This window comes from Mus caroli, unplaced genomic scaffold (genome assembly GCF_978045245.1).
Source record: "Mus caroli unplaced genomic scaffold, Mus_caroli_1 scaffold_12, whole genome shotgun sequence".
Taxonomy (NCBI): Eukaryota; Metazoa; Chordata; class Mammalia; order Rodentia; family Muridae; genus Mus; species Mus caroli.
This window is the reverse complement of record NW_028227267.1, coordinates 117,470,003-117,491,619: the sequence shown is the minus strand read 5'-3', so window position 1 is coordinate 117,491,619 and position 21,617 is coordinate 117,470,003. Positions and strand designations below refer to the sequence as shown.

The window sequence follows — 21,617 nt, the reverse complement described above, 5'->3', positions numbered from 1 at the left end:
CGTATACACATATAGAAGAGCTGAAAATACTCATTTCTGCCCAAATTACCTATCACTCCAAGCTACTGAGTGCTCTAACCCAAAGGCAGTAAGACGTACAGAACATAGACTGGTCATCTAAGCATATGCCTACAGGTATCTACAAGGCATATGAGTAAACCCCCCCTTGGTTATAGCTGATATTCCAGTTGGCCAAATCCATGCTTGGAAGCACCGGGAGTATACTCAGGATTTATTTTGTTCAGATGTACCAACATGTTTCAGTTTTTCATCACTAGCATGTGCATCCTCAACACTTAGGCATTTTTCATGTGGACCTACTATGTGCTGCTCTCTGCCCTACTATGCGTCAATATATCCTTTCATTCTTGAAAGGCTGGATGGGAGAGCTTGTGTTTTTTTTTTTTTTTTTTTTTTTTTCAAATGATCATTTTCACACATGACTGCTAAAACTCAGTTTTGTTTCCTGGTCACATAATCAGAAAAGCTGCGACAAGCATGCCTGGTCCCTGGGTAAATGTGTTTTCCATCACAACAGACCTGGCTAAGAATAATCATACCATGGGCTGATAGGATAATTATTTTTAAGAGTTTCATCTAATCATTATCTAAATAAGATTGCCTTTCAGAGAAGGTATTATGCACACGTAGACAACAAACCTTGTTTCACATTTATTTATTTAAACATAGTCTCAATAGACAGTCCAGAATAGACTGTAACTAGTGACACAGCTCATGCTGGCCCCAAACTCAGCAGTCCTCCTGCCTCAGCCTGTGGAGTGCTGGGATTATGGATGTGTGTCACCACACAGACCCTGCATTTTTTTTTTAAACCCATGAAGAACCATTGTTAACATGGTTCCCAAAGATTTTCCTGAGAATAAACTGTATGCTGAACTGGTCCCAACAGCTCTTTATTTGCTTGGCTTTCATTTATAAATTCTCTCCTCTCTCTCTCTCTCTCTCTCTCTCTCTCTCTCTCTCTCTCTCTCTCTCTCTCTCTCTCTCTCTCTCCAAGACAGGCAAGTGCTCTTCCACTGTGCTCTATCCCCACGTTTACAAACAATTTTTAACCTATCTGTTTTCACGATAAGTTTTCAAATATTTCCAGTCACATCTTGACGTGACTTTGTGGCACTGTGCTATGCTGTTGCCACGTGTCATAATATTTCTCTGTTTTTACATTGAGGGTAATGTCCTTGTTGTCTGTTTAGACTCCAGATGAGTTGTTGAACACACGGGGAAGCTAGCAGGCAGCTTTAGTAATACATTTTCCTTTAGGACAAGGGAGTACTGTCTCTTTTGGATGGCCACGTTGGGAGACAGCAAATCATTGATAGTTTGTTCAGAGGTTTCTAGAGAGGCGGCGAGATCCTCCCAGGAGTGGCTGAGAGCTGAAGGAGGTAATTCTAACGGTCTTGGAGGAAAGCTGGGTAGTTCTCCCATGAGGACCCTTACATCTTTATGGTCCAGAATTAATGTTTGCTTTGGGAGAAACTGCAACACGAATGCTGTGCACTGGGAAAGGAGAGTGGTTTGGTATGTTTTCTTCTCTGACTTTCCACAAAATTTTCCATGGATGTGATGGATGTGTTTTACCCGCTGGAGTCCTAATTATAGAAAGCCGGGGCTTTTTAGTAACTGTCACTTTTGTAATCTGGTACTATTGAAAAAAAATCGAGTAACTTAATAGTATAAGGGCCACGTTATGCGAGGATTAAAAATATCAACTTTGAAAGGCCCACACACATCAGTCATTCAATGGACCCATTGTATGTGAATTACCTTGGGTTGAGGCCGATTTTTAAAGTGGTAAATGCTGGCGCAGTAAATAAGTCTTGGCAGAAACCTTGAAATTCTCATTTAAAAGACTTAGTATGTGAGAGGTATGTGACTAAACTTGGGGACCACTCTCATAAATGAGGAGTGGAAATGGTGTTGTATTTGTACCACGTGATTCAATTCGGAGAGGAATTAACAAAGCTAGTATTTAGAAAAGAGAACGTCCACACACATCTCCAATGCGGTTTTATGGATGTAAAGATTTCTTAGTTTTGCATTTATTTGTTTACGTACATGTGTGCCTGTGCCTGTGTGTGCCATGTGTGTTTAAAGGTGCCCATGAGGCCAGAGAGGCCATCAGATACCTCTGGAACACTTGAGTACCTGCCATGCAAGCTGCCCAACATGGACGCTAGGAAGCAAGCTTGGGTCCTTGGGGAAACCAGCAAGCACTTTTAACTGCTGAACCAGCTCTCTCTAGTCCTTTTTTTTTTAATCTTATTTTTTTATGCATGCAGATTCCCAACCCTCTCTTCCCACAGTTGAACATGGTGATGTAAGTGTCCATCGAGCCTTGACCTTCTGTGAGGTCCTGAAGATGTATTTCCAAAGTCCCTTTTGGTACCAACAAAATTATTCCAATAAAACACTAAATTGGGTCTTCAAAATTATGGTAGTTGTTCATTCTATGTAAGGTCCTGAACTATATTCAGTATGCATTATGGGTGACAGCAGTAACATTTCACTAAGACACCGTGCCATTTAAAAAACAAACAGACAAATACAGATGTAGAGAGAGCGATGTTCAAACCCAGTCCATTCCCACTTAACTTTGTTTCCTGAGGAGGAAATTAACTTCTTTGGGTTTTAAGGTTTCTCAACTGCAGCGAACAAGAAAAAGCACTTTAAAGATAAGGTAAACAAATGTCTCTTTCTCTTCTGTTCCCAACTGTGCAAACTCAGCCAATAGCTGCTCTCATTAGCAGCATAAATATCTGTAGCATCACAGTCTTTGCCTCAAATTGATGTTTCTTTAGCACGAGTCTAACCAGCACAGTCATGCACATTAAAAAAAAAGGGGGGATTTAACTGCAGCAAATATCTTGTCTTCCATTTTGAAAACATGTGTTGGAAAAATACTTCACGTCGTGGGAAACTCCAATGTTTAAGAGTTCATAAGCCTCATGACGACAGACTCAATTAGATACGAGACCATTATCTTTTTTACACAGAGAGTCTTTCCCTGATGTCGATGAGTGAAAACGCTTTTATGGTCATTGGCTGGGATGCGTATTCTCTAGTGGTAGTGTGACAGACCACACTACTTTACACCTGTGAACTGTTCTCGGACGTTCAAAGCATTGTCCCGCATGTCTGTGTCTTTAGTTGTCCCAGACGAATCCATGGGAAGCAGGCATAGCTTACGGTCAAGAGCAGGTCAAAAGGCAGCTCCCAAGAGGGAAAGTCAGAGCCATGGCTCCTAGGCTCCTAGTGTGGGCTTCCAGACGCTCTGGTGCGGTCCACAGACCGTGTCAGTAATTTCTTAGAACAGAAGATGGAGGGAAGGCCTGGAATTAACCCATCATGTCTTTGGAGCATAGTCAGAGAGCACTGTGTGTCCTTCCACTGGCTCGGGTCTTCTTTCTGTGAACAGGATATGCCAGCCTGACCTGAGTAGCTGTATCAGTTCTTGCTGCCTGGGAAGAGCAGCTCTGAGACTCTGGATCAATATGAAACGCCCGAGTGTGACTCTACATCATCGGCCTCGGATCATGGCATCTGAGGTCAGTTTTCCACGGGCAGCTGAGACAGGAGTCTCTATTGAGGCCACTCTGGAAGACTCGGCTCTTAGAGGCACACCAGCTCCAGTCTCGATGACAAGATTCTCGCATGGCACTGCTACCAAGAGGTCTAAGACACTCTCCGTTTGGTGCCTGTCAGCTCTCAGTGCTAACACGCAGCTGAGGAGGCCCGAGGGCAAGATCCACAGAAGGCCTTCATGAAGAAAATCTCTTCCGAAGGGCTGGTTTTCTGTCTGTCTCCTTTTGATCCCCCACCAGATCTCTGTGTGTTTCCCTTCTATGTTCCTAGCGCACCACACCAGGAGTTCTGACGAAGAAGAAATTTGTCGGTAGAGCAGTTGGGCATTAGACTCAGCACATTCTGCACTTTAATACATCTTGAGATTTGAAAAAACATTTTATTTTTGTAACGTTTGTAGTATTTAATACGTGAATGTATTAAATTTGTAAAAAAATGTATGAAAGTACATAAAAATGTACTATTTAAATGGGCTGTTGCCTTTTCATAGCAGAACGGTGACTAGCATTAACTTCTAACTAGTATTTGAGGCAAAGACATAAACATTACTTTCAAAGATAGCTCAACTAATATTTAATGACATGAATAGATTTTCCATACTAAAATGGACATGACCAACTACCAGGGTCAATTCTTATTAGTTTCAAATAAACAGGAAGTGCCCAGTTGGAATGACTGAGATACATAACTCTGTGCTGTTTTATTGACCTGGCTCGGATTAAATTTACTGCCATAGACGTTAATATGGGTAAGTGCATTATTTTAACATTTAGATAATTTAATAAAATAATGTATATGGTCACATCATAAATTATGTATGTATGTGGTTGTAGATGTAGTCTCTGAGATGGCTGGTGTCTGGATTAAACGGTACTGTGCTGTCTGTCTGTCTGGGATGTACTGTGTTGTCTGTCTGTCTGGGATGACTGTTTCTGGCGTGTGATGACTTCTCTGACATCCTTTTTCCTTCAGGCAACCTTTTCTTGTGTAATACCCTCCTGTCTCTGTCTGACTAAGCCCCGTTCATGCATCCGTCTACCTGAAAAGCCTGCATCTGCCTCACCTTAGAACCATCTGCATCTTTTCCCACTCTGGGAAAAGCTGGATCTTGGGAGTCAGTTTCTACCTGGAGGCTGTCAGAATGGCTAAGATCTGTCTGCAGCCTCTCCACTCTTCCTGCCCTCCCTCCCTGCCCAACCCATCTCACAGGAACACAGTGGAGAAAATGGGACTGGCCAGTCTCCATCCCTTTTAATTTAGCTGTGCTCACTCACAAAGATTTTTATTACAATACAGACTAATTTTTATATAATAGCCCTTTGTGAAAATTCACCCTCTTGGCTTTTTAAAAAATTAGCTTGTTTTTGACAAATAATTCACATTGTAAATGAAACCCACCAGAGCCAAATGCATGCCTTTCTCCCCTAGGGCCTCAGCTCTAAAGCAATTTCTAGACCTTTAGGAGGTAGTCTCAAGCACTGACATCAGGGAGAGAAGTATCCCACAATACACATCCATCCACTCAACTCCCTGGGGCAGCGACTCTCTGGTGCTTGCTGCAGCAGCTACCACACCCTTTGCAGGCTTGGGAGAGACAGGAGATGAAGCAACTAGGCCATTTCTTGGTGTGCTGCTGCTTGTGACATCCGTCCTTCCATGGCTGTTGACTGCTTCCAGCTGGAGCACACTATACAGAGCAGCCAGGCTAATGATCTAGTTCAAGTTCAACTCATTAGCTACATGATATTGGAGAGCTCGTTTAACTCCATGCTTCTCTCTTTCCCCATCCTTAAAATGATGCCAGTAAGCTACACAAACTATCCACTGCATTGCTCAACTTATTTTAGGTGTCCCAACCTCTCCAACACATAAACATCGCAAACTCTAAATAAAACGTGGACCAATTCGCACACGAAGATGGCTTAGAACACAGTTCGCTGATAAAGAAAGTGCTAGTGTGGGTTACATTTCCCAGATATTAATTAGAGGTTGGCCCTGTCCCAGTGGTACACACACTTCTCTTCCTGTTCAAATTAAGAGAAACAGGCGGCTGTGAAAAACACCGTTCTCAGCATCCACTGAGCTTCAGAGCTAACTGCTCTGATTGTAACTGAGATGACAGAGTACGTGGAGGTCATTTTTGGTCACCATGGCTCTGCCCGTACCAACCCTGCCGTCACCCAGCCCACCCTTAGAAAAGGCACACTCACCACAGGATGGAGCGGCGTTCCTGGAAACATAAATTGCATCTGCTGGGCAAGCATCGCTGCTGCAGTTTTTTGCTGGATCAAATTGTTCCTCCCATTAATCTCTAGCTGGGTTTTTAAGTGTGTTGGAGGATGAAGATATTTGCAGTTCTCTCTTGAACAGCGGCCCTGCAAAAAAACGGACAATCTGGGGTTAGGACTGTACTTGGGAGCCGGGGACTCCATTGCCAACAAGGTCCAGTCATTACTTTCATTCCTTCTGTTCCAAGGCGTGTGCGTGTGTGTCTGCATGTATGCCGTGTGTGCATACACATATGCATGTGTGTATGTGTGCATATGTTTGTGTGTGTGTGTTACAGAGAAGGAATCAAATATTACATGATTATCCAGGCCCCTCCCCTCATCTTTCCCCTTCCTCTGTTCCTCCCTTCCTTGAACCACCTTCCCTTCTTGGAATGAAGATGGAAGTAAGTTTTACGTGTGTGATCCAGACTAGTCAAAGACATGAGTTTGCAGCTGTTGAGTGTGGGCGATAGGGACAGAACTCCTGGAACTGCTGACTGATACCCACCCAGGGATCGCTACTGTGAGCTGGATAAGCACCTGCATGTTTGACACCAATACAAAGCTCCCACCCTGCCCCTCACCCTTCCCCATGACTAAAGACTCTGACTTAAAATCATGGATGACAAAGTAAGGCGTGCTCATGGCTGTGTTATCTTCTGGACACGGACATAGGTAACATGAGAAAAACCATTAGTCTATGAGTGTGTACAAACAGACCTGAAGCGTCACTGCTTCTGGAACTGCAAAACCCCAAAGTTTGCAAAACTACCAATCATGTGAGAATTGCACTTCTGTGCGAGTTAGGCAATTTCCAGGGAAAGAAGAGCAAAATGTGGCAGGCAGTTGGAATATCAACATTCCCTAAAGAATTAGTCTATCTGCAACCTGGCAAAAAGTATACGGGTTTGTTTATCAGATTAAAAAAAATTAAAGCAAGTGTGGAGGAGCTGGGGGAATGGCTTTGTTTATAGCTACTCTGATGTACGACATCTGGAGTTCTCTCTCTGTCTCTATTAATTCCAGCTGCACTGTTGGCATCTCTGGCTTCTCCTCTAGTGAGAATTCTCCCTTGAAGCCAGGGTGATGGCAGACTGGAGTCCCAGGCTCAGTCCTGGTGGTCTGTGCCATCAAGCCGTACCATCCTGAAGTTCAACTCGCAGCGTGAGCAACTGCCTCACTGTCTTGGAGTAGACAGGAAAAGGAGACGATTTCTCATGAATCCTTCACACCAGTAATATCAGTTTCTCAGCCTCAAGTTCTCGTCGCTTTCCTATTCAGCTTCCTGGATGCAAACAGACATCCTAAGGTGATGCCAACTGAAAGGGCATCAGGGTAGCTGGAGATGTCACCACCCCTGCCCCCTCTGATGCTCCGCAAATCTGGGTTTGATTGTTTTTGTCTTCATTTCTGAATCTTAGATCTTCTCAGTGCTTTGCTACTTCCCAGGGTCGTCCCTGCCCCCATTCCTATGAATTTATTTCAGTCATCTTTGACTTTACACCTCTTTTCTTTTCTCTCTTGACGATCTCCCCCCCCACCCCCCTCAGCCTTCTAGTTTGTTAAAATTTAATCTCCAGGAGAGCATTCAGATGGGGCCAGCTCCTACATCTCAGCATGTGGCCAGCCAGTGAGTCAGCTGCCTGGATGTCAGATGTCTAGATGAATTCTGTCATCTGTGATGGAAGGCAGTGACAGGATCTGAAACAGAGCTACCTCCCATCAGCCTGGGTGCAGAGGGATTAAACAACAACAACAACAACAACAACAACAAACAACAAATTCTTGTATAAAAACTAAGGCAGCTTTGGTGATCTCAGTTCCAAGTCCCTACCCATACACACTGCACTGGGCACCCAACACCCAAGGAACCATGCAGACCATGCTCGTTTGAGTCTGTGTACACAAGAGTGGGGGGTAGGTTGGATGCAGGGCGGGGCAAAGCAGGATCCTAAGAGGGGAGATGAAACCAGCAAGATGTCTAACATGCATCAGGATGGTAAATGTCTTGGGGCATAATTATCAATTTGATCAGTAATCTTCTAATTTGATGCTTTGTTGCTACTCATACAGATTTCAAATGGTTGGCAAATGTGGTTTTCTGGTTGATGCTGTTATTCCTTCTTATGACTGGAACCCTTGAAGAACCACGTTAGCCATTTTCCTGGTGATAGAACATGGTTTATAACATTAGATTCATCATTTATCAATGGACTCTCCCGTTTCACGAGAATTAATTCAATTTCCCACTGTCCTCTCTTATACACGCTGAGTGCAGAATATTATTGATCATCAATGTGCCAGGCAATTTTATACGTGGTTATCTCATTTTCTCCTTACAACAGCAGTGATGATTCCCTCCTTCAGAGAAGAGTAGATGAGATCTGAAAAATGAGATAACACATCCCAGGCGATCTGCGCTAAGGAGTGGGCCGGATTGTAACCCATGTCTTTCTTGAGTCAATTCTGCCACTTCACTGAGATATTAGCAATGATTAAGATCCAGGACAGATACAAATCTGGTGTTACTGTTCAGAGAGCAATAGGATGCAGAACAAATGTTAAATGTAAGGATGTGGCGCCGAGAGACAATTATTCGCTTGGTCTATGCGTGGACCGTGCACAGGGGTCAGCAAACTCACTTGTTCTGGGCTCATAGTGGAACTCAGCCCTTTCCCACCTGTATGAGTTGCACTGACTGGTGGTTTTCTTAATGTATACAATGAAAACAGTGGCCATGTCCTCCTCTTAGCACCGCTATGCAGCTATATAAACTAAGACACGGATAAAGTTCTCAGAGCTGTCTGGCATACAGGAAGTTCTGAGACACACAAGGAGTATGAAGAAAATGCACGTGTATATGGTATTTTGTCTAGAGTAAGTACAAGGTCACAGATTCACTACTATTCTCAACTGCTCTTCGCTTCTCCGGTGGGATAAGCTGGTGCATCAAAGCACGATAAAGACTAGTTAATCGCTACTACTCATATATCATGTCTGGGGTTCTTGTTATTATTCATATATCACGTCTGGGGTCGTTTCCGTTCAATGGAGTGTCTTTTTGCAAATGTCCCTAGATAAACAGTGTGGACTGTAGCTCAGTCTGGCATCAGGTGTTGAAGGAATGTTTTCTGTGGACATCTCAGTCCAGCACTGTGAGACTCCAAGGAAACAGAATCTCAGTTAAAAGACCCTACAGGATTAAAATCCTAAAGGAAAAACTATCTGACACCGAGAACAGTTTGTAGAAAAATTCTCATGAAGGCCCGAGATTTCTCAGGACATGCATTCTTGCACAAAACAACTGTTGATTATCAAAGCAAGTTGTGGCAACTGACTGACACAGGCAGCGTGAAGATTCTAAAGTGTCTGTCTCCATAGACCACCATGAAGCAAAGCGAAGGCACATAGACAGCGTCTCCTGAGGCTAGCCCAAGAAATAGACACACAAAAAAATGTACTGGTAATTTTTCCTGTGGCTGCTGGGGATTATTTATTGTTTTCCTTCATTTTAATGTCTTTTCTCATTTGCTTCTTGGTAGAGACGTTTCTTGGGGGATGCAGGAAGCAAGGCCCAGCCCTGGGAAAGCAGTGTAGGATAGAGTTGGGGGCACACCACTCAGGGCTCTTGGAGGGCCTTACAGTAACTGGAAGCCGGAGCCTAGGCTGAGGTCCGTGAAGCAGGGTCACAGTAAGGACTAATCTGGAGCCCGAAACTCACAGCTCTAAGCATCTTTCACTTCTTGTGAGGGGGGCCTGACAGGTGCAGGGATGGGAGATGGTTGTTGGGTTCCAGGCCAAGTTGTGGATCCACTCAACTGATATTTACTATTAAATATTATGCCTAGTGCTTGCCAAAGGTAAGCATGAACACCATACACTGTCTTCATGAAGCCTGTGGGCTCGTGGTAAAGAGGATGCTGACCAAAATTTGTGTATTGCACATTATGAGATGTGTTCTAGAGGGGATGCTGAGGAACAGCTGAAGAGAGGGCCAAAAATGACAAGTGTTCTCTAAACTGAGAACTGAGAGGCCAAAGTGTGTGTGTGTGTGTGTGTGTGTGTGTGTGTGTGTGTGTGTGTTTGATGGGCTGTGTGAGCCGTACACATATGTTGACTGTACGGTACACATGGCATGCAGTTAAATGTGTTGTGTTTGGAATGCTCACGTGTATCAAGTCTTTGTGTGGTGAGTCGGTACATGTGTTGGGGGAGGAAGATATAAGGATGCCAGAGGAAGGGAATATGCCATGGGGAAGAAGCACATCCCATCTGGGAACTTGCATGTGGCTTCCCAAGCTGGAGCCCAGCGTGAGCGTGAGTGGGAGTTGGGGAGGTGAGAAAAGATGAAGCAGGAAGCAGTGGGTAGAGAAGGCAGACACAGAGAACAGCGAGACTGAAGTTAGGGACACAGGTGGTCTTCACCGTTGCATGAAGAGACTAACATGTCTGCTTCATGCGTGGCAGTCCATTAGGTGCCACCATCCCCTTCCAGTGCCACATTACCAATTTTATTGTTGTCTGTAGGACTTGCTTAAAAGTCCTGGCAGAATTCTGATTCTGGGTCTGTGTGGCTTAGTCTACATTCCCAAGCAACCAGGAAGGTTTAGATTAGGGACGGTGGTTAGGATGAAGTTTAAATTTCCAGCAGAACTGAATTTATTAAAATAAGCAACCTTGGTGGGTTTCAATATGGAGAACCCATGCCCACCTGCAACAGAGTGAGTTAAGATACCGAATGAGCGTACCGTGTCTTTGCAGAACAACAGCCTTGAGCTATCAGAACTGGATGGTCATTGAGTTATATGGCAGGGAATGGAAAAATTGTAGCTTTAGCAAAGAAAAGAAGACTACAGAATCAGGTTAGAGAAAGAAAGAGCATAACAGAAAAGGGCTGGTTTTTCTCTTTTTCCTTTAAATTGCATTTAAAAAAAAACAAGTTATTTTTAGAATCTTTCCCCAGCATGCTCCTAATTGAGAAAGTCAAGTGGAATATGGAAGCAAGAAGGAATAAACTAAGAACTAAAGAACTGTCTCTCCACGACAGGCGCTTCTGTCTATATGAACGAGCAGAGGCTGCCACAGCGCTCTCCCTGTGCTGCTGGATCTGCAGTTGGAAGGTAACAGAAACAGTGACTTGATGAAAAATAATTCTCATTGTGTGTTTGCCTCGTTCACATGATGGGCCGTAGATTCTGAGAAGGTTCTCGGCGGGGAGACGGACTCCTGGTGAGCTCTAGCTCCCAAAGCTGCTCTTCTAGGGCCCACCTCTCCTAGCCTTGCCTGGTCACAGAACTCTCAATGGGTAAGGATGAGGCTAGGGGCAGGCAGTGTGGAAGGCAGCCATCAGGAGAGATGGTATGTGCTCTCACAGTAGCCATGGGAGACATTCTTACCTCTAGAGTTTCACTGTGGGCCATGGAACTAGTTCCTGGGGAAGCTGAATGTCCTGGACCCAGCTGATGGGCATGGGATAGCTAAGGGAGCCTCTCAAGATTCCAGGCATTCCACAAGCTTCCAGAATCCTGCAGTCAGGAAGTTTGCCCCCTCCCAGGGTTACATTCCTGAGTTCCCTATGTGGCCTGGAGAAGTAGTTTAAATTAAAGATTAAGAACAGACCCAGACCAGGAGCCAGACCACTAGGTTTTCCCGTCCAGATCTCCTCTTGTTGCTGGGGGCACTTAGGAAGTGTGAAATCCTGCCTCCATTAGTCCCACAGGCAAATGCAGATACTGTTGCTAGACTTCATAGCTTCCCAACAAGAATTTAGAGTTAATTCATACAAAATGCTTTAGTTGGCACAAAACCAAAAAGTTGGCACATAGCAAGCACTATCTAAGCTTTATTATAATAACTGCCATTAGCATCACAATTAACCCCTTCTTTACTCAATGGGTAATGATACATATTTTAAAATGGCGCTCTACAGCACGCATGGTTTCTCGCAGCTGGGATTCTGTCTGGGCTGTGCATCAAGCTCTTTAACCCTTCGTTACTCCTATTCTCACACCAGGTGCCAACTTTGGATATTTATCTTTTCAAAGAGCCTTAGATCTGTCTGTCTTTATTATCTGTCTCCTCTGCCGAGACTTGCCAGGGCTGGCTCACACGGCGTGACTCACCCAGAGTTAAGGCAGTTAGTGTTACAGTTGGAAAGTCCTGATTGTGGCTTTCTCCCCAGATGGCCGTGGGAACTTTTACTGGTACCTTATAAAGCCTATGTCTTGGTTTTCTCATCTATGAAATGAGAGCAATTCTACTCTGTGGTGTCAATGTCTTCTAACAGTTGTTAGAGCCTGAGGGACAGCAGAAGTTGCTCCAAAAATATACATAAAAGGCTGAGTACTGTTTTTCTAAATCTCTGTTCTCGAATCTTCCCAATCTGGTGAAAGCAAGAAGCCACATAAAACAACAGTTACAGTAAAAGGTGACTTTGGGGACGTCTGCTATGAGAAGTTGGTCTAGCCAGGTGTGAGGCTTGAGTTCAAACTGACTAGGTCTAGGAGGGTTTGTTTATTAAGGGCTGACAGCACAAGGCTCAGAACTGAAACCCCTCATCTGACAGACTACCACCATCTCGATCCTTGTACTGCAAGTAGCTCCGCAGCTGGCTGGGTCAGATGTTTGCAGCCTCGATTTCCCCATCATTTCAAACTCTGTCAAGGTCTGTGAGGCAGAGGTAGCATGGGGTGGGAAACTGGCTGTGATGTGAAAGGGAAGCTACATTTTTACAGGTTCATTATTCTTAGGGATCAGAGTCAGGTGGGTCGACCTTAACATCTGACTGGAACTCTTGCAAGTAAGAGTGTGGGGAGTGGCTCGGTTATTTACATCAGAACTTAATTTATAACATTAACAATGGGCCCCAAACAGCTCTGCTGAAGGCAACTGACACATCAGGCTTTTAGCTTTGTTTTGAATTTAAATAAACTAATTGAGCCACATGAGTTCTTATATTATTAGCTCCAACCACACAACACAGCAGATAAAACACAAGCTCACAAGGGGGCTGCGGCCAGAAGGACGCTGGAGGCTTGGGAGTAAATGATAACCAGATCTTCCACCAAAAGGGAAAATGTCCCACATCGCAGGCATAGTGTTCAGATCTTAGACAGGTCCTCTCTGCTCATTACTTGGTTCAATTGATAAGGCCATTTATCTTGTATAGACCTTATATGCACTAATTTCTGGGTAAATAGCAAAACTGTTATACTTGTTAAAGATATTAGCATGGTATAGCTGCTGGTGTCTCTCTTCTGGGGCATGTTCCTCTTCCTCTGCCACTTCTCAGGTGTGGAAGAAATAGGCAGGAAGATTAGCAACAGAGTGCACCTGCTGCCCTTGGGGACACATAGGTGTGTGCACCTGCTGCCTTTTCAGCCCAGGAAGCCGTACAGGTGTCATTCTCCCGCCTCTACCAACTGTGGTATACAACCAAGGTGCTCCACAGGGCCGAGGCACTAACCTGGAGAGAGCTGACTGACAGCTGCTGCTTCTCTTCAGCTGCGTTTAGGGCAGATGTCCGTGCTAGAGGGCTGGGGAAAATGGAGGCTGCGGGTCTCGGGTGTGCTCTTCAGGAAGGCTGTGGCAGATTCACTGAATGCCAAGAAACTGCCCGCCTCGTTGGAGACTAGTGGTGTTGGCACATGCCTTTATTTTTGTTGACAATTTTAGGTAAATGAATTAAAAGTAATAAATGGAGAAGAAAGTAGGAGTCAAAGCGCTTGCATCTGCCATCTCCAAGCCTATGTGAGCGCAGGTTCTTGAAATGAATTGTGACTGCCTGGCGGCTTTGGCTTCCCACACTGTGTTGCCTCGTGGTGGGGAAGAGCGTTCACTGTTGCCTTGACTGTTGAGCTCCTCCTCTTCCTCCTCCTCTTCCTCCTCCTCCTCCCCTTCCTCCCCCCCCTCCTCCTCTTCCTCCCCTTCCTCCTCCTCCTCATTTTATATGTTAGAACTGGAAACCTGCCAGTCTGGAGAAATCAGTAAAACCAAAAATAACGCCCGAGTTCTCTGGAGATTCAGGAAAACAAATTTCCGGGCAACAATTGCCTCCTTTGAAAAATTTCCCACTTCTGATTTTTTTTTTTCAACTAAAATGTACATGTCTTCTGAGTCATGTGGGGTGTTTGTTAGTGTAGACCACGATACCTATCAACCTAACAAGAAACCTGTCTAGTAGCGATCTGTCTGTCTAGTGGCGACGCATGGCTTTTTTTCTGGCGCAGTGCACATAAATGTGCGCAGTGCCGGGATGGGGTGAAGAAGGGGTGCATGAAATATTCACAGCATGGCTCCAGGGATCTTGCTGTGGGGGAGGGGAGGCCTCTTTTGCTCCTTCATTTGCAGAGACCACAGTGCTGAAGCCGACCTCATGCGGTGAAGGTCACCAATGGACTTCTTCCTTCCCCCTTCCCATGAGAATGTGCTAACCCTATCATGTGCCATACTCTATGCCATGAAATGGTAATTAAGATTCAGAGTGTTAAAACGCCAGGCACAATGGCACACACTTGTATTTCCGGTGCAGGGGACATGGGAACAGATGAGTGGGACCTCGGGGCCCTATGGCTAGCCAGCCTAGACTACTTGGAGAGTTTTTGACCCATAAGGCACGCCGTATCGAAATACAACATAGATGGCAACTGATATTTTTCTCTGGACTCCACATGTGCACATACACATGAACACAAACTCGTGAACACAAACTCTCGAGCACACACACACACACAAACACACACACACACAAACACACACACACACGTACACACAAAAGGTTCGCAGTGGTGAATGTTACAGAGGGTTAAATACCATTCAAACACACTGCCAGGAACTTGCCAGCCTTAGCAGAAAGGGCTGGTCATGACATTACAGCCTTAATCAGATTACGCAGTTAAGGGCACAGGGTCCTGATAGGAAGTCAGAAGTGGCTATTTGAAGAATAAATGTTTAGCTAATGCTGGCCACCATTTTATCACCAATTGTTACCAACTCTAGAGGCTGGTCATTCTCCAAGGACGTGCTGTCTATACAGAATTACACCACAACCACACAACCCCTGCTACGTGAATCACCTGCCTCAGAGTGAGGGGAGGGGTACTTCTGGAACTCATAAACAGACAGACAGACAGCTTTAAAGGCTGACATTTAGCAAGTATGCACTGGTGTGTCTGTGCCATTTATTAAAATACAGGGAATACAGTCCTAGACAGAAAATAGCCACATTCCCAAGCCGGGTGCTGTTAAGTATCTGTGCCACTTCTCTGTCCACACACACCTATGCCACCTCCAGATTCTGGTACTGACCAGTGCAGGATCTCAGCCATCAGACAGTTAAACTCAACCTATCAGGAAGCCTTCAATACGGAGGTTCCTTGCGTTCTGATTGGCTGATGTTCAATAGATAGGTACTTAAGGTAACTGGGCTGAATACCACATATTTGTGATAAAGTCACAATGCATGATTGTTCCTTGTACTGTAGGTGGGAACGCTTTCAGGAAGGGGAAGGGACAGTGCTAAGGGAAAGGGTGGGCTAAGTGGGGAGAAAGACGTGAGGAGAGGGGAGAAATACTAGAAAATAAGAAAGCACAGAGACATTTCAACAGTGCAACCATGCTGAATCACAGAAGAAAAGAAACGCTCTTCTCGGGTTGCTTTGGACCACTCAGTGGTCTGGGAATGACCTACAGATGCAGCTGAAGTAGAGGGAGCCTGCGCTTTCTTCAGAAAAGCCAGGCTGGGTAGGTGCAGGGCAGGCATGGCTTGCACCGTAGCACAGGCTGGGGCACTGTCTGGAGAAGAAGCGTAGCAGTTACAGGGGACGTGGGGTTGGGGTTTAGTGGTGTGTACATCCCTTTACCCATCCCACAGATGGTTTCTGAACATCTGTTTAATACCAGAAGCTGGGGTGGAACTGCACACAGGACGGGACGCTGTGGCCTTGTCCTTGACGGAAATAGCAGGGAGTTATGTAATACTGCACCTATCATGTTGCAGGCAGTTTCTAAGCACTTTTCAAAGATCATTTCTACTTAATCTTTACTACAAGCTCTTAAAGAGGTACTGTTAATAGCCCTGTTTTATGGGATGGAACAGAGGCACGGGGAGGTGAGGGTAACAACTTCCCAAGGCCACGCAGCTCAGAAGCAGCAGACCTGGGCTTCCATCCAGGCAGACTGGCCTCAGATCCCTTCTGTCACCCCCTCTGCAGAATCAGCCCTCTGCAGAGACATTTTTAAGAGACTCACAATGAAACAATCACATCACACCTAGCAGAATAGTCTTCACTCACTGTTACATTATTCCACGATTATTACAGCTTCACAACACTCGCGTGACTGCTACCCCAACTTAAGGGGAAGGAAGGAAGGGTTTCAGAGAGACTTCAGGGACTTTCCAAGGTCAAGTCAAAGTCAAACAATTACTAAACCATGAACCCTCTCCACTGCCTCTTGGGGATGGTAGAAGAGGTTCCCAAGTAACAGATTTTTGGTTCCACATTTGAAAGCTAGTTTAAGAAGAACAGATGACATGATATTATTATGAACTTTTGGGTAGGCATAACACTGGGTCAGCAATCTTCTACATTGAATTGTCTTTCCATGAAAAAGATAAACTGAGGTCCTAATACCTACTACCTCTGGAAGTGACAGTGACCTTAACTGGAGCTCACCGAAGACTAAGTGGACACCAGGTGCTTAGATGAGCTGATCCAGCATGGCTGCCGGCTGCCCGAGCTCCTTTACGTTTCATTTACAGTTTTTCGAACCAGTAAGAATTGTGCCTGCACATACTAGGCAAGTCTAGTGTTTCACCATCAAGCTACATCCTCCCAGACCTCACCTGACTTCATAAAACAAAGAAAAAGCAAGCGTGAGAAGAGATCTCACCAAGTTGTCTGTCTGCCTGGGCGGGCACTGAATTTGTGATCCTCCTGCCTCAGCTTTCAGAGTAGCTGGGAGTACAGGCCCATGCCATCCCATCCAGCTACCTGTCAAACGGGAGATCTGTACAAGAGGGAATGGGGTGAGGAATAGAAAGGGGATGGTGACTCTAAGGCAGGGCACATCTGCGGTCCCCAGACAGGTGAGAGGCAGAAAAGTGGTTCTTCCTGGAGGTGTGAGAGGGACCATGGCTTTGCGGATGTTGACTTTGGACTGCCAGAGTGGATTTCCACTGATTTAAGCCATCCTGTCTCCAGTCCTTGTTATAGCAGCTGCAGAATCTAACAACCTCAAGAAACATACTTTCTTTCTGGGAATGGAGAGTCCCATCCCTACGGTGTCTGGCTCTGCAGATGGAGTCCTTTCTTTAATTAACTTGGGTAACGAGATCATTGTGCTTGTTTAGAAATAAATGACCACTGTTTGTAAATCTTTATCAAGCCCAGTGGTTTTTCTACCAATGAAACTAGTCTGTCTAAAAGCTACCCAACTTTTCCTATGGAAAAATCTAATAGGAGAGATTTATTTTAGGAACAGACAGAAGTGTTTCACCGAGGAGCTCATTAGCAATTCAGGAAGGCCTCCGGAGTCTCCAAAGATCTGTTCTCCAAGAGAAATGTTGGGATAATTCTTAAATTCTGATGACAGACAGTGACTTGATAAAAAATGGTCCTTGGTATTAAAGTTGTATAGGAGGAGGGAGCCCTCCAGTAAAAAGGAAGGGAAAGCGAACAGATAAATTCAGGCAACATTCTGTAGTTACTGTGCACACATGAGCAAGGCATTTGTACAATCTCAACCTGGAGGTGAGGCCACCTTCAAGGGTAGCTTGAAACAGGGAGATGGTGGGAGGAAAGAGAAATGGGAAGACATTCACCTGCTTAGGCACCACCTACTGCTGCGGTCATCTAACACATTGATTTCTCCTTATCCTGATCAAGGTCCAAGTTCCCAGGACAGCATGACCCAGAAGTGACCCTGACTTTCTGTCCTGGATGTGCAGCCTTGATGCCCCAGTGTTGAAAAAAACCAAACCAAACCAAAACAAACCCACAGGGTTACTTTGCTGGCCTTGCTATTCTGCCTCCCATCAGCCATGTTTACATACTGGAGAGCAGAAGCCTTACATCTGAATATTCCACGTGGCTTCTTCTGTCTTTGCTACCAAGTGTGGGGAGCTTGATTACCACAGAACACCCTGGTTACATACCAGGTTTTCTTTCTCAAAGCCCATCTAGACTCCTCTTGCTGTGGCCCATCTGGACACAGCATCTGTGACCGTTTCTCAGACCTCTTGCTCTTGACTGTTTCTCTGAGATGGACCCAGGCAGCTGTGTTCACCACCATCAAACTAACTCTTGATGGAATCCAAACAAACACCGAGCAAAACGTCACTCCCTCTCCCTCTTCAGACTTTTGGGTGAACTGGAATCAATCTTCCTAGCATTGGGACCCATCCATTGTTAAGAGTTGGGTATTTAAGAACAGTCCAGAAATTGCCTGTCAAGCTGATCTATTTGCAAACTGAACTGATTCATTGTTAAAGAGAATAATACTTTTGAAAAAGAGCATTATACATACATACATACATACATACACAGATACATATGTATATGGTAGTGTTTCTTGATAGCATTTGTTGACTGAATTACAACAAGTACACACCGTTTTGTTATTAATCACTAAATGGTTCTCTTCAGCTGCATCCTTGAAATTATGCTAAATGTTTTGCTTAGTAGTGCGAGATGAATACACCTCCACTTGACAGGTGGCAGAACAAGGTCCTGCACAGACTATGTCACACACCCTTACAAATACAAGTAGAAAGAGGCAAAGCCAAGATGTGGGCACAGCACAGTGACCCCAGAGCCCCTGTTCTTGGCTCCTGTCCTGTCATATGTTCATATCATCACTGGAAATTACACCGATTCAAATCTTGCAGTGCACCAAGCACAGTGCTAAGTGCTTTACAGAGATGACCACAGATTCACAATTAGTCTGCAGGTGGGGCTTATTTTTCAGTTTCAAGTATAGGAGCCAAGATGCATGGAGGTTAACTTGCCCAGCGTCATATGCTGTAGTGTAAGGGGAAGGTCCCAGATCTCATCCCACTCAGTCTAGCTTGAGCACCTGCTCTGAATATCTATCATTGGTTCCTGCCATGTGTCTGGAACCATGCTAGGGTCAAGGGCAGACGACAATGAAAAATGAGATGCTCCCACCCATGAGGAACTCTAGATACACAGACCTGTAATCTGTAGACATGGGCACAGAAAAGAAGGACAGTGTAATGATAAGTTATATGTGAGTCTAACATTAGCCGGAAGGGCCCATGTAATATTTCATAAATCATGCATCTTTACAAATTCAATTAAAATGATGGAGTATATTTTATAAGTCTGGTTGGATTGTAATACATCAAACTAGTCATCAGAGAGAACGACCCTACCAGGCTGTTCTGCCTTTTTTTATTTACTGGAGCTGAAGGTGCTGATAACAGGCTCTCGCCTGTCCCATTAGGGCAAATCTGAGGCCCTAGATTTCAGGCATGCAAACCTGGAGTAACTCCAGTTATTCTTACACTTGTACCTTTTAGACATCCATTAGTGTTGTCTTTACTAATGGCCAACACCTAGAAGGTGTCTCTCATTGAGTGCAGGGTGACAGTCTCCTCTCCTTTCTCCCATTTTGAACTGTCTGCCAAAGTCTAGCTCAGCTGACCTGTCTCCACATAATGGACATCCCACCCAATCCCTAGGCTTCTTGAGAAGACAGACAACCTGTGTTTCTGTGCACTTCTCACTTTGCATGTCTGGATGGCACTTGATCCCACAGTCAGTGTTGACCAGGCTACCATCAGTGTCAATGCCAGATTCCATCTTGGATGTACTCTCTAAGCTCCTTGCAAGCAGAAACTCACTCAAACTTCCAGGAACAGCCAACAGCAAGGAACACATGGCCCCAATGACTCCTGAGTCTGTGTTTGCTGAATAGATGAGTTTTGAAAGACCTATTTTTCAAGGCAAGAACTTTGTAAACTTTGGGGGATGAGTAAGACCAACGGATGAATGAAGAGATCGTGAGCATGACTTGAAGGCTATGTCTGCTCTTGGCAGCCCTTCTATTGTGTACAGGAGGATTTGTCCTCCATTAAACCAAAGGTACTATTGCCAAAAGATTATTTAAAAAAAAATAAAGATTCAAGTATTCCAACAAGAATAGAAGTTCCCACTTTATCAACAATGAAACCATCTGCATACCAATACAATGGCTTTTAAATCATAGCATGGGTTTCACTATGTCCAGTGTCTTACATACACTGCTTCTGTTTCTTACAACAACCTTGGGACCCTGTCTTCTCATCTCTGTTCTGCATGTGGAGTGAGCCAAAGTTGGGAAGGAACTGGCTTAAGGTAAATAGCTTATTAATGATCCCAGAACTGTGGGTGATAGCAAAGATTCTGACTGAGTTCTCTACAAAGCCAAGGGCAAAAACTTCCTTAGGTTCTGCTTCCACCCTCCTCCCTCCTTCCTCCTGTCGGGAAGACCCTGGATACTAGAGCTTGAGCCCCCTTGTTCACACTGCTCATTGTTTCTGTGAAGGAAACTGTGACAACAAGATGATTCCAACTTGCAGTGCCCTTGCAGTGAGTATGCTGCCAGTTCACCTGTCCATCCATCCGACCATCCATCGATCCACTCATCCATTTATCTGTCCATTCACCCACTCATCCATCCACCCATTTATTCACCATCCATGCACTCATCCATCCATCTATCCATCCATCCATCCATCCATCCATCCACCCATCCACCCACCCACCCATCCATCCACTTGTTGCTTATTTGATTGTGTTCTATGGCAGGCACTATTCTCAGCATTAGAGAGAAGGCAATAATGAAACAATTCAAGAGTCTTGTCTTCATGGAATTTACATTTTAAAACAGGAAGATAGACAATCAACAAGATCAAATAATAAAATAAACATTGAGGGGCCAATGAGATGTCTCAGTCAGCAAAATGCTTGTTGCACAAACTTGAGTACCTGAGTGCAGATCCTAGCACCCACGCACAAGGTTAGGTGCAGTAGTGCATGTCTGTTATCCCAGTGCTGGGGAGATAGAGGCAGGAGGACCCCTGGGGCTTACAGGCTACTCAGTCTAGCAGAACTGGTGAGCTCACACTCTGAGAAATGTTCTGTTCCAACAAATGAGGTAGAAAATGGTTAAGGAAGCAGCACTTAGGTGTGTGTCTGCGTGTGTGTGCGCACGCGCGCACACACACACACACAGCAAGTACAACAGCGGTAAGTCCTGAGGAGGAAATGCAGTTTGAGAGGCCTAAAAGGTGTTAATGGAGATTGCTTTGCTTTAGGACGCTGTGGCCAAGGAAGAACTCAATGTGAATGGGTCTAGGCCATGTGAAAGGTGCAGGAGGCAGGGTCCCAGAGTTCTTGGATTGGCCACCAGGGCGCATCACTGGGCCGATGGGATCTGAGGAGTGAGAAGAGTCAGGTGCACAGAGGGTGTGGCTCACCCGTCATCAGGAGGCCTTGGCTTTCACTCTGGTGAGATGCAAAATCAATGGAGGGTTAATGCACTCCACTGAATGACGGAGAGGCTTCCATGTCCCTCACATATTTTTTTAAAATGTATTAGCAACTTTAATAAATTATGAGGAAGTGCATTATGTCAAACTTGCAATCGCTAAATACTGCTGATCTCATACAGAACTCCATTTAGCACTGCCCTTGTGATGGGAGAGTGGGGTCAGAGCTGAGAGAGTCTGGAGGGTTTAGA

General features: G+C 45.0%; 1 protein-coding gene across 9 annotated transcripts in view; it reads right to left on the bottom strand.

The window, feature by feature from the left end:
* Mbnl2 (muscleblind like splicing regulator 2) overlaps positions 1-21,617 on the bottom strand; it is a 152,060-nt gene that overhangs the window by 43,442 nt on the left and 87,001 nt on the right. For all 9 annotated transcript variants that reach the window (XM_021181445.3, XM_085828842.1, XM_021181449.2 and 6 more), the window contains exon 3: positions 5,814-5,978. In XM_021181445.3, the coding sequence (XP_021037104.1) occupies positions 5,814-5,978 (165 nt within the window). The remainder of the gene's footprint in view (positions 1-5,813; positions 5,979-21,617) is intronic.